This window comes from Dryobates pubescens, chromosome Z, assembly GCF_014839835.1.
Source record: "Dryobates pubescens isolate bDryPub1 chromosome Z, bDryPub1.pri, whole genome shotgun sequence".
Taxonomy (NCBI): domain Eukaryota; kingdom Metazoa; phylum Chordata; class Aves; order Piciformes; family Picidae; genus Dryobates; species Dryobates pubescens.
The window spans coordinates 131103312-131116444 of NC_071657.1; the positions used below are offsets into that span (position 1 = coordinate 131103312).

At 42.9% G+C, this 13133-nt stretch overlaps 1 protein-coding gene across 3 annotated transcripts in view; it reads left to right on the plus strand.

The window, feature by feature from the left end:
* Nucleotides 1-13133, plus strand: part of TBC1D30 (TBC1 domain family member 30) — a 66873-nt gene continuing 53740 nt past the window's right edge. Inside the window, exons 1-2 of one of the 3 annotated variants that reach the window (XM_054179044.1) lie at nucleotides 1-256; nucleotides 2668-2832. In XM_054179044.1, coding sequence (XP_054035019.1) covers nucleotides 1-256; nucleotides 2668-2832 — 421 coding nt within the window. Of the gene's footprint in view, nucleotides 257-2667; nucleotides 2833-3559; nucleotides 3584-13133 lie in introns of those variants that run through there. The other 2 variants (XM_054179043.1, XM_054179042.1) reach the window with 2 other exon arrangements.

Consider the following 13133-nt stretch of genomic DNA (forward strand, 5'->3'; position numbering starts at 1 on the left):
ATGGAAGAGGGGGATCCCAGGTTGGGCGGCAGGGCGGGCAGTAGCGCCGATAGCCTGGCAGAAGAGGAAGAGGAGGATGATGACGAGGAGGCTCCTGCCAGCGGCCGGTCCAGCCGCACCTCGTCGCTGGTGAGCGGGCTGCTCACCGAGCTCTACAGCGCTGCTGAGGTTGCTGCCCCCTCGGGCAGCACTCGCTCCCGCGACCTTCGGGAGCTGCCGCAGCGGCCGAGCCAGGTCAAGTACCTGCGGCTGAAAGGTACAGCCTGCCCTGCCCAGCCCTGTCAGCCGCCCCGAGCCGCAGTCGGCGTGGCTGCGCCTTCCCGCTGCCACCGCTCCGCCTGGGCTGGGAGCTGTCCCTGTCGCCTCGCTTTCTTCCTCTGTGCCTGCAAGGGAGTCTTGCTTAAAGGTTATGATCCGCTCTCTCCTGCCTCCGTGCCTACGGACACCTGCACGCACGCGTGTGTATGTGTGTTCATGACCTCCTTCATTTGCTGTAACAGCCTTTATGCATGGCCACCTGTCCCAGAAGCTTCCCGTTCAGTTGGCTGATACTCCGTCAAACCAGGATGGCGTGCGCTGCTCCTTCCCTCCTTTGTCTTGGGTGCCCTGGAGCAAAAATGGGGTCACCTGCTACTAGACTTTCTGTGACAGATTGGACAAGCTTTTGTGCTTCTGTAACTTTAGTGCTTTTCTTCACTTAGAGTAATGATTCAGTGATGGATTTTCCTTTTTCCTTGTCCCATTTTCTTTAAACTAGAAGAGATCCTACAAATACTAAGTCATAAGAAACAGTAGATTTTTTAGGTCTTTTTAGTTGTAGTGGACTTAAACTAAACCTGACAATTGTTATTTACAGGTAATTATGTCTTCCAGGAAAAATAAAAAAGGTATAATAATAAAAGTAAATGCAGTAGTCAACTTCCCAAGATCTAAATGGAGTTATTGAAGAATTCATATGAAAGCTAAGCAACCATGACACTACATGTTTGTGAAGGTATGAGATTTGCAACTCCAGGCTGACCTGATGAGGAGAGCTCTATAAAGGCCTCTTGTCTCCTGATAGTATATCATTCATATTTTTGGCAGGGAAGAAAGTAGTAGGTGAATAAATGTGTCTGTTTTCAGACCCGTGCGAACAGCTTTCTGCTTCTGTGTTTAGCTTTTTAATGAGATGATAAAGCACCTGATATTATCAGATGTAGCTCAAGTGCTTCCATGTGGCAGTACAGGACTCAACAAGAACTTTCCTTGTTTGGGAATATATTTTATAGAGTTTAAACTCTCTAATTTTGCTGCAAAGTGTATTATTTTTTACAGGGCAGGTAATTGGCATGGGTGAGAAAGAATAAACCTCAGCTCACTACTTTTGTGGTGACTGTACAAGTCAGGAGGAATACAACTTAATTTGAAAAGAAAAAAAAAATTAAGAAGAAGAAATAAACCTATAGGTGTAGTTTTAGATCACCCTGCCTGGCACAAGTGATCATGAGTTCTACCTGAGCAGCAGGTGCTGAAACAGGGTAGTATCTATGAAAGATAGCACTGTTTCAGCAGTGACTCCCTTCCCTTGCAATCATACCTTGCTTTTCACTACCCCATGACTAACTGTCTTTTGAGCCTAACTTGTAATTTTCTTGAAGTGTTACAGAATTACTGAACAAATGTTGCTGTGGGAGCTGAACTGTTTACCATACTACTAATAGAAGCTTTTCCTGGATACAAACATATTTTTCTCATTGGATCAGGTTACCAAAGGATGGATTTTTTGATTGATTTTTTTTCTTCCAGCATCAGCGGGAGTCATGGTGGGATTGAAAGTAATAGGATTTGAAAACTTCTTAGCTGCAGGGAACAGACAGCTGTTTAGATGTTTAGTGGCAAGCTGTACCAGGCTATTAGAAGGAAGAGCTGAAGAGGTCACCATGTGACAGGCAAGACCCGAGCTTTTACCGCTGCACTGTGCCTCTAGAATGGGTTAGAGGACTCAGAAAAATTAATTAACTTCTATTTTCCCAACGACTCCCTTTTGTCCTGGACCTGAAGCTCACCGCGTAGGGAACAGTAGGAGTATTGGAAGTAAGCTGAGAGGTTTCAGTGAACTAAGGGGACCTGATGGCACCGTGACTGAGCAGTGGAAATAGAGAGGCTGTGGCTGAAGCCACCTAGTGCATCTGAATGAAAAGCGTTTCCCACTCATCCTGGAGCTGCATTTCTAGCTTTGCAGGCAGCTTCCTGAATGTGTTCCTTGCCTTTGTCTGTTACCATTTGCTTATTCCCTGTAAACATTTTCCACAGGCAGCCTCTGGAAAGTACTGTATTTAAAATTCACCCCTTGGTTGTATTAAAATTTACCCGGTGGCTGCACTACTGTAGCTATATTCTGGCTACATCTGCTACTAATTTTCCAATCTATAACAGTATAATTATTAAGATTCATGCATTGTGCAATAAGTTGAAGTACTTTAGTTTAAAATAAATAATTAGGCTCAGCTCCTTTAAATATTTATAAGTGGGAGTTACCCCAGTCAATAGAACTTGTAATTTATACAAAGTTTGCATATGTAAATGCCCATGGGGGAAGCCTCTTTGCGTGTCAGCTACAATAGGCTGTTGGTGAATGCTCCAACCTGCACTCACTGAAGTTATTTTCTCTGCTTGTTTTGGCAGATGTCGATGAATTAACAACTCTAAAACGAGAGCTGACTTACAGAATTTCTGTTCAATCAGCAAAGTTGCTTCGTCTCCTGAAGCAGAAGGACAGGCTTCTGCATAAAGTCCAGAAGAACTGTGATATTGTCACAGCTTGTTTGCAGGCAGTTTCCCAGAAACGAAGTAAGTGCTTTCTGTGTCTGTGTGTCCCAGTATATGTAGTGTATTTCATTAGTGTGAGCACTCTTTCAGCTAAGCCCTTGCACTTGATTTAAAAAGGCCAGGCTATGCTATTCCTTAGATGTGGCTGGCTTCCAGGGATGATGTTGGCAGCTGGGAACAGGCAAAGCTCAATTAGCTCAACTAGGTATGCTGCTGTAGCCTCAGCTTTGTGTATTGGTGTGGCACTCATATTGTAGGTTGTCTGCCAGGTTTTTTTAGCTTTAATTCACGGAAAGCTCAAGTTGAATTACTATGGTGTGCATGCTGTCTGCTTTTGTATGGTCATAAGGGAGATGCTAGAAGAGTAAATTCTTCTAACTGGAAACTACAGACAGCATAAGCAATCGTCTTTCCAGACAGTGTTTGTAGTGCATAACTCTCTCAAGTTGATTCAAGATGAGGGGTAGTAGTGAAAACAAACCTACTTCCCTCAAACCTCTTTATCAGCACCTGTGATTTTGAGCTTTCAGAGAGGGTGCATGGGAGAAAGAAGAAATGTTCTTCTTTAGTCTTTTCTTCCAGCACAATGAAACTTGGCAATGTTGTCATCAGAAGATAGGTTGAAGTGCTTTTGTTACTTCTGCTAAAATGAAAATGTGTAATGTCTTATGTAAAAACTGAATACCTTTAGAAAGGACATGTGAAAATAACCTACTGTTCCCTGTCTTATTTTTTCATTAACATGCAGCGTGACAGGTACAGAAATGTACAGGTACAGTAAATAAAGCATGGTCTTTTCACAAGAATTCCTCTAGGAGCTTTGAAGTGCATGTGAAAAATGTATTAAGAGAATCTTACTGTAGTGGCATGTGCTAATGTAGTTTAGTTAAGGGGTTTTCTATTACCATAAAACTTATTTTTTAAAACATTTATAAGTGTTCCTTTGTTTTACTTAAGCCTAGCATGAAAGTTCTTGGCTGTCATGCACTCCCTAGGCTTACTTCTTCTTCTCACCTACTCTTTTCCTTTCTTATCATCAGCTTGATAATTGAGTCCTCAGTGCCATTAAAACTTAAACTTATACTCCTCTTAAATGAGAGTACTTGTATTTTGCACGTGTTTAAGTATCTATAAGATTTGACCATGAATTCTGAAGAGCTGAGCATCCTTACATTGTTTGTTAGGTAAAAACCAATCTCCTGAAAGGGATCATAGAATCATAGAATTGTCAGGGTTGAAAGGGACCTCAAGGATCATCTAGTTCCACCCCGCCTGCCATGGGCAGGGACACCTCACACTAGAGCAGGTTGCTCAGAGCCCCAGCCAGCCAGGTCTTGAAACCTTCCAGGGATGAGGCTTCCACCACCTCCCTCGGCAACCTGTTCCAGTGTCTCACCACTTTCATGGTGGAGAACTTCTTCCTAACATCCAATCTGAATCTACCCACTCCTAGTTTTGCTCCATTCCCCCTAGTCCTATCACTACCCAGCATCCTAAAAAGTCCCTCACCAGCTTTCTTGTAGGTCCCCTTAAGATACTGGAAGGCCACAATAAGTTCTGCTCAGTGTCTCTGCCCATGGCGGGAGGAGGTTGGAACTAGATGATCCTTGAGGTCCTGTCCTACCCTAATAATTCTAAATGTATTTTGGTCAGAAGGCTATGGACCTGCTGGGGGAAGATAAATTGTACAGCTGGATGCACACTAGAAAGAGTAGACTGTGCTGTACTTTGTAAGACATATAAACGATCAGTTTAATTTTAGTTATACTTTTTAACTCAAATTTGAATAAATTATCCTGTGTAAGCAGTAAGAGAGAAATCACATTGCTGGCCTGATGGCAAACATGGCTTCTAGGCACACTCTTATCTTACTCCTCTGATTATTGACTTATTTGGGGTAAAACTGTTTCAAATCCATTTTAGAAAGCAGGGTGCTTTAATGAGCTTAATTATATCATTTGAGAGAAGCAGGATTCAGTAAAATATAAAGGTTTTGCAGTTATCATCAAAATAATGTGTAAAAGACATCTCATTCTTTTGTCTCTTCCTGTATTTTCTGTAGTGCCAGCTTGCTTATATTACTAAATATATTTTGACTGATCAAGTTGCAAACCAGAAGTTCATGAATCACAAATTTTGACTGCTTGTCATTTTAGTTTAAAAGAAACACAAACCATTTATTGTTCTGTTCTGTTCTATTCTATTCTATTCTATTCTATTCTATTCTATTCTATTCTATTCTATTCTTCTGTTATTATTATTTAATTTATTATTATTTTGTTTATTATTTAGCTCATTTTAACTTGGTCTGGCTGGAAGCAAGCAGAAATGCTTAATTCTGATACGATATCAAACAAGATGAGGTTATATAAACAGAAAATTCATTAATATTCTCTTGTGTGCTTGTAATGGAGGGATATTTACTTATTTTTAAAAATCTCACCAAAGAGGTCATTAATGTGGTACTGTATAGCTATGGTACTATGTACCTGTAATAACTTTAAATAGAATAGCATAGAATAGAATAGAATAGAGTTAACCAGGTTGGAAGAGACCACTGAGTCCAACCTATCATCCAACTCTATCTAATCAACTTAACCATGGCACCAACTGCCCCATCCAGTCTCTTCCTAAACACCTCCAGTGATGGTGACTCCACCACTTCCCTGGGCAGCACATTCCAATGACAAATCTCTCTTTCTGGGAAGAACTTTTTCCCAACATCCAGCCTAACCCTCCCCTGGCACAGCTTGAGACTGTGTCCTCTTGTTCTGGTGCTGGGTGCCTGGGAGAAGAGACCAACCCCCACCTGGCTGCAACCAGGTAGTTGTAGAGAGCAATAAGGTCTCCCCTGAGCCTCCTTTTCTCCAGGCTAAGCACCCCCAGCTCCCTCAGCCTCTCCTCATAGGGCTTGTACTCCAGACCCCTCCCCAGCTTTGTTGCCCTTCTCTGAACACATTCCAGCAAGTCAACATCTTTCCTAAACTGAGGGGCCCAGAACTGGATACAGCACTCAAGGTGTGGCCTAACCAGTGCTGAGTACAGGGGCAGAATGACCTCCTTGCTCCTGCTGGCTACACTGTTCCTGATGCAGGCCAGGACATCATTTGCCTTCTTGGCCACCTGGGCACAATGCTGGCTCATGTTTAGCCTACTATCAACCAGTACTCCCAGGTCCCTTTCTGCCTGGCTGCTCTCCAGCCACTCTGACGCCAGCCTGTAGCCCTGCGTGGGGTTGTTGTGGCCAGTGTGTAGAACCCAGCACTTAGATGTGTTAAATCTTATGCCCTTGGACTCTGCCCATCTGAAATGGGTCTCATGCTGCGTTCATAAAGACTTGGTATTCTGTTGTAAACCTTTTTTAGAGACTACAATTAAAGATAAGCATTATTCTTCTGTTATTTCATCATTGATTCTCTAAGATAACAGCAAACACATTACCTTTCTAGTTTCTGTTTTCCTGGTTTGGTTTAAGCACAGCCAGTAGAGGGAGACAGAATATTTTATTTCTTGCAGAGGTAGAGGTGGCTTTCTTATCCTTTCCTTAAACATGGAGAGTTGCTTTACAAATACTGGGTCAAGCAATAATTGAATGAAAAGATTTAGTCAGGCTGTTAAATAAATGTTGCTCACAAAGGTAGTAATGGGTTCTGTACATGGAGTAGTTGAAAAATATTGACAAAAGCTTCTTAATTACAGCTGAGATAATTAATTCCCACATGATTGTGAGAGTTATTTGGAAACCCCTGACTGAGTAAACTGGTTGTTTTGGAGTCCCAACTACAGGAATTCTGAGGTTCATGTCTATACTTAACTGGCAATGCTTGTGATCTCTGAGTGCATCTTAACTAGATAGAAAGAAAGTCAGTAGAAACTGGCATCATCTTGGCACAGAATGGTACCCTGTGCATTCCCAGGGATGAACAGAGCTTCTGGTAGAAGACCATCCTATGATGTCTCCTTAGTTTCTGAGACCTTGTTACTGTCTTTATAGCATCAACTTTTCTCACAGGATATGGAACTCACTCGAGTAAGCTGGGAAAGCCTTGCCTGCTGTTGTATTTATCTGGGTTGGTTAAGAGTGTTCTGGGCAAGATCCCCATCATCAGGTGTCTCTGTATAAGTGCAGCTTAGGTACATAAATAAAGTACCCACAGAACTAGATTAAACTTCTGGTTTTCTCCCCTTTCTCCCTCCAGAGTTGCTCTTTAGTTTCAGTCCTGCCACATCTGTGTATTCTGTGCCATCTTCTACATTTCCCCCCATCTTCCTTTCCCCTTTTCTATCTCTTTATTAGCTTTTCTCACTTTATCCCAGCCCTTGAATCTTGTACTGTTCCATTTTCCCCCTCCCTACATCTTTTCTACCCTCCAGTGTCTACCACCAACTCTCAGTCAGGCTGCTCCCCATTTGTGACCTTTCTTCACATTGTTCCATGGTCCCTTTCATATATTCTTCCTCATCTTTTTCCTGCATGCGCTAATTATCTATTTGCCTATTTTCTCCATCCCTCCTTTCCCCTCAATATTCATTACAAACCCAAAGCAGACATTCTCAAATGTTAGTTGACAGGATGAAAGTGTATAGCAGGAACTATTTAATGGATCCATCAAAAGTACACTCCTCCTTTGATGCAGTAAAAATAGCAGCTTTGCTTCTTATGGAGTCTGATTTCATGTGAGTCTCCTTCTCTGGAGACTTTCAAAACCCTCCTGGATGCATTCCTGTGTAGACTACCCTCTGTGATCCTGCTTTGGCAGGGGCATTGGACTTGATCTCTGGAAGTCCCTTCCAACCTCTTAACATTCTGTGATTGTAAATCATTCTCGAATGACTCAACTGGCTGCATGGGTGCTAATCAGTTTGATCCTTTAAAATGCTGGTGTGACTTCTGGAAATCCATGCTTAATAAATGTTGCTTGTGGCTACTTCCTAATGAATTGTTTGTAATTTATTTCTACCTCATCTTTGATCTTCTACCTATTGATGGGGAAAGAGAAATGAACTTGAAAATGTCATGGTCATCTCAAGTTATTTATTTAAGCTGTTGCCAAAGGTAGGTTGGATTTTCTTCACAGTCATTGTAGCAACACATGTGTAAATAAATAAAATACTGATTTTTTAAAATCATTGCTATTTTCATCAAGCATTTATGCTGCATAGAGTGAAGGCTTTCTGTGTTCCTTGTGACTCAAGATGTGGAGGTGGACTGAGGATTATTTAGCGAGGATTTTGTAATCCATTCTATGTCCTGTGCTGGTTTGTAAGGAGTGAATTAATGGGACAGTTAGAAAATGAAAGAACTCTAACTGGGGATGATGGAGCTTGGCTCAGTGGGGATGATAGCTGTGTGCTTGGTCTATAAGTTTCATTGGCTCACTGGGCAGTGAGTCTTTTCACCTGGATAAAGTTCAGCTGCCAGTCCCTTGAGTGCACGGGTGAAGATGACTGTAGATGAAGTGCAATCTTACCTGGGTGTCAACTTCTTCATTGTTACCAATCTTAACTGGGTGTCAACTTCTTCATTGTTACCAAGCATTATTAGTAAATGTGTGACACTTAAAAATATTACTGAAGAATCCTTCAAAAGAGTCAGCTGTAGTGGTGAATCTAAAACTAAATGCTATTTCATTCAACTTCAGCCACCCAAGATTTTGGGAAATCTGAAAGCTTATTCCATTGCAGTGGGAGCCTGGACTGAGAAGGATTACTTTCCTTCCTGGAGATGGTGGTCTGCCAACAGCATCATACATTGCTGTACACCAGCCCCCATTTTCAGTGAGCAGGCATGTGTGACATTTAGGATTTGCTAATGTAAATGAGATTGGGTGTACTCATATCTGTTAGTGACTCTAGGGAAAGAAGATAAAAGTGAGTGTTATCAAGCTCATACCAGCAGTATGGAACGTTGAACAAGATGTTGTCACTTTGCAAGGGAAACACTTTTTGCTTTTAAATGCCATTGAGAGTTTACTGTCATAGTATTGTATGTGGTTTGGAATCTTATCAGCATGAAAACTTCCATCTCTGTATTGAAGGCTGACAACTAGTCACTAATAATGATATAATCCTGGGGAGTTTCTAGGTATTGAATTTCATGGTTACTTTCTTTTGATGAAGATAGGATCTTTGAACTGGTCTTTGAGCAGTGCAGCCAGGATGCCTAGTCTTGGAGAAGCAGTGTGAATGGAAGCAGTTTGATAGAGCAGCAAGTCAGTAGAATTCTGGTACAACATTGTGCTGCTCTACTGCCTCTCATGGGATATTCTTCTAGAGAACTATCAACTAAATCCCCAGAGTGCTGCTGCTGGGATGTGCACACAGAGCATGGATGTTGTATAGGTAATGGATTTTGACATATTTGATCACTTCATGAGCGGTATCATTGGTAAGGCCTACAGGGAGAGTCCACTCCACTTCACTGTCTCATCTTCAGGATGATCTGTGCTGGCCTCAGAAAGCTGAGTGATGTGTGAATCCTTAGAAGCCCTTGGCTAATTCAGAATACTTCAACTGACTGCCGCCTTCTCTTGCTGAGATGCTCCACTCTAAAAACAAAGCTGTGCAATAATTCTAAACTGGAACACTGCCCGATCACTTTCCTTACAAACTTGGCTAATTGTGTGATTGTGCAGATTTGGTATCCTTCAGAGGCCATTTTGGGGCTAATTTCAGTTTCTTGACTGGAGACAAAGTAAAATTTCTTTGTCTGGTGCAAAAAGGAGATGATGATGACAGTGATGATGATGATGATAGAATCATAGAATCAATAAGATTGGAAAAGCCCTCAGAGATCAACCAGTCCAACCTATCACCCAACACCTCATGACTAGCTAAACCATGGCTTCAAGTGCCATGTCCAATCCCCTCTTGAACACCTTCAGGGATGGTGACTCCACCACCTCCCTGAGCAGCACATTCCAAAGGCTAATGACTCTCTCTGTGAAGAACTTTCTCCTCACCTTGAGCCTAAACTTCCCCTGGTGCAGCTTGAAACTGTGTCCTCTTGTTCTGGTGCTGGTTGCCTGGGAGAAGAGACTAACCCCTGCCTGTCTACAACCACCCTTCACGTAGTTGTAGACAGCAATAAGGTCTCCCCTGAGCCTCCTCTTCTCCAGGCTAAGCAACGCAGCTCCCTCAGCCTCTCCTCACAGGGCTTGTGTTTGAGGCCTCTCCCCAGCCTCGTTGCCCTTCTCTGGACATGTTCAAGAGTCTCAATGTCCTACTTATATTGAGGGGCCCAGAACTGACACAGTACTCAGGGTGAGACCTAACCAGTGCTGAGTACAGGGGCAGAATGACTTCCCTGCTCCTGATGGCCACACTATTCTTGATGCAGGCCAGGATGCCATTGGCCTTCTTGGCTGCCTGGGCACACTGCTGGCTCATGTTCAGCCAGCTGTCAACCAGTACCCCCAGGTCCCTTTCTGCTCTTCACCTACTCTGGCCCCAGCCTGTACCACTGCATGGGGTTGTTGTGGCCAAAGTGCAGCATCTGGCACTTGGACTTGTTGAATGCCCTCGTGTTGGACTCTGCCCATCTGTCCAGTCTGTCAAGGTCCCTCTGGAGAGCTCTCCTACCTTCTAACTGATCAACACCTCCTCCCAACTTGGTGTCATCTGCAAATTTACTAATGGTGGACTCAATCCCCTCATCCAGATTATCAATAAATATATTGAACAGGATGGGGCCCAACACTGATCCCTGGGGGACACCACTAGTGCCTGGCTGCCAGCTGGATGTGGCACCATTCACCACCACTCTCTGGGCTTGGCCCTCCAGCCAGCTCCTAACCCAGCACAGCGTGCTGCTGTCCAGGCCACGAGCTGACAGCTTGGCCAAGAGTTTGCTGTGGGGGACAGTGATGATTATTATTATTGTTTGGCCCAATTGTACCTTGGTCTTTTCCCTAGAAAGAAATAAAGAAGCTGTATTGAGTGTCTGATTTGGTTATATCTTGACTGAAAAGTTCTTGTGCTCTGTGCCACTACGTAATACCAGATTCAAAACATGGCAAGAACTCAGAAGAGTACAGAAGCTGCAGTCCTCTTTTTGAGGAAAGTTCTGCTTTAAGAATACAGCAGCTAAAATGTCTTGTTCCAGCATGAAATAATGCACCCACTCACAAAAGTCAGTTGCTTATGAAGCAAAATTCTGAAAGCTTGCATTCTGAACTAAAATGCTTTGTTCAGATTTTGACACCTCACCCTTTTTCATTTCATCTTATGTAACCATTTTCAAGTAAGATGTTAAAAAGAAAAAAAGAGTAAAAAGAGTCACATTTAGCATTTGGAAATATGCTTTTATCAAATAACAGCATTCTACTCTGAAGGATTTTTCTCTCCACAAACTGGAATTTTATGGCAGAGCTTTCCAGTAAACTGGTTCCAACCAACTTTTTTACTGAGATCTTCCTGGGAACATGCAGCCAGTCATCTCTGCTGCTCACTCCCTGGTTGCTCAGCATTGGGATTGCAATTCCTATGCCATACATTTTCCTTCTGCATCTTTAGGGATTGTATGAATCCTTTTCCATGTCACACACCTCATACTATGTATGCTGCTTTGTCCTTAACTTTCACAGCTGAATTGGCTTACCTCCATCAAAAATGTCTCCCTGTCCCACTCCAAACAAGTCACAGAATCATTCATGTTGGAAAAGACCTTCAGGATCACCACGTCCAGCCTGCTCTACAAGGTTCACCCCTAAAACATAGTTCCAAGCACCACATCCAAACCACTTTTAAACACATCCAAGCTTGGTGATTCAATCACCTTCCTAGGCAGTATATTCCAATGCCTGACCACTCTTTCCCTGAAAATTTTTTTCCTAATGTCTGGTCTAAACCTACCCAGTCGCAGCTTAAAGCCATTCCCTCTTGTTCTATCACTAATTACCTGTGAGAAGAGACCAGCCCCAGCCTCTCCACAACATCCTTTCAGGTAGTTGTAGACAGCAATGAGGTCTCTCCTCAAGCCTTCTCTTTTCCAAACTAAACAGCCTCAGCTCCTTCAGTCACTCCTCCTAAGATTTATTCTCCAGGCCCTTCGCTCTCATATTCTGTGACTGGCTAAAACTTGTGCAGTTCTTGAAAATGGCTTTTATCATGGGCTCCTTCAGCTAAATTCTTCAGGATTTAGCAAAGCTAAATGTCATGGTAGCTGTTCAAGCAGTGGCAGTACCCAGAGGTGGGATTGCTTTAGCTAAAAACCCTGAGTGTGTGTTCAGGATCCCATATACTTAGAGTTCCAGTCAGCAGGGGGTATATGAACCTACCTGACTGGCACTTTTTAAAGCATTCTTGTGCAACCTTCAACAGGACGTGGGCTGCAGTCAAAACTGGGGTCACTGCTGCAGGTAAATTCCTGGGGACCTGCTACCTCCTTGAGGAAGGTGCTACTCCTTAGCTTTCTGCTGCTCATTTTCCAGTTCAGTGAGTTGCTGTGTCTGGAGGTGTGGGGTTTTCCTAGGAAAGGGTGATGCCAAGGGTTCAGGATTAGGTGGAAGCTGAGCAAAATGAACAGTAGACCCCAGGCCCTTGGCTCTGAGAGGAGAGTGCCTTCAGCTGCCTGTTCTGTTTTGCCTCTCAAGCCTCACACTTAACCCTGAATGTGCCTCACACAGAAGCAAGTGGCTGCTGAGCCCCATTTCTGTATAAAATATGAACTTTGTGATATTTAAAGCCATAACCCTGCATCCTTTATTCTCCCTCTCTTTGAATACTTGTTCTGGGAAATGACAGACATCTGGGGTGAGGGTGAAGTGGAGCTAAATTGACCTGTCTAAAATGTGTGGTGAAGGCATGTTCTTGTAGTTGGCTTTAGCTGCTAAGGTGAAATGGACACCCTGTAATAGTTACGTGAGGTGGTGAGAGCATCAGCCACTGATAAACTACAACAGTTTTCTTTCTCTGCCTGCCTCCCAGATAACTAGTTCTACAATATTTTTAAAATGTAGACATTTGATGGGATAGTAACATCTGAATGTGATTAAAATATAAAGAAATCAGTATTGCAGAATGAACACTTAATTGCTTATCTTGGATCTGAACTGTAAATTCAGTAGAACCTTCTGTGAGCAATCTGGCTGCTGAATCTACGCTCAGTTTGCAAGAGAAAATGCAGATTGTTCAGTATAGGAATGTATAGATTGCAGAATCAGTACCAAATTCTTGCCCTGAAACATTTTGTAGAGGATGTTGTCAATACCCTTCGTTGCTGTGCTAGCAGCTGTGACAACAGTGAAGTGGTTGAGCTATTTTTGGTACGTGTACAACTTCGAGGTTGACTGTTTGGCTTTTTGCCCCCTATTCTTCTGTGG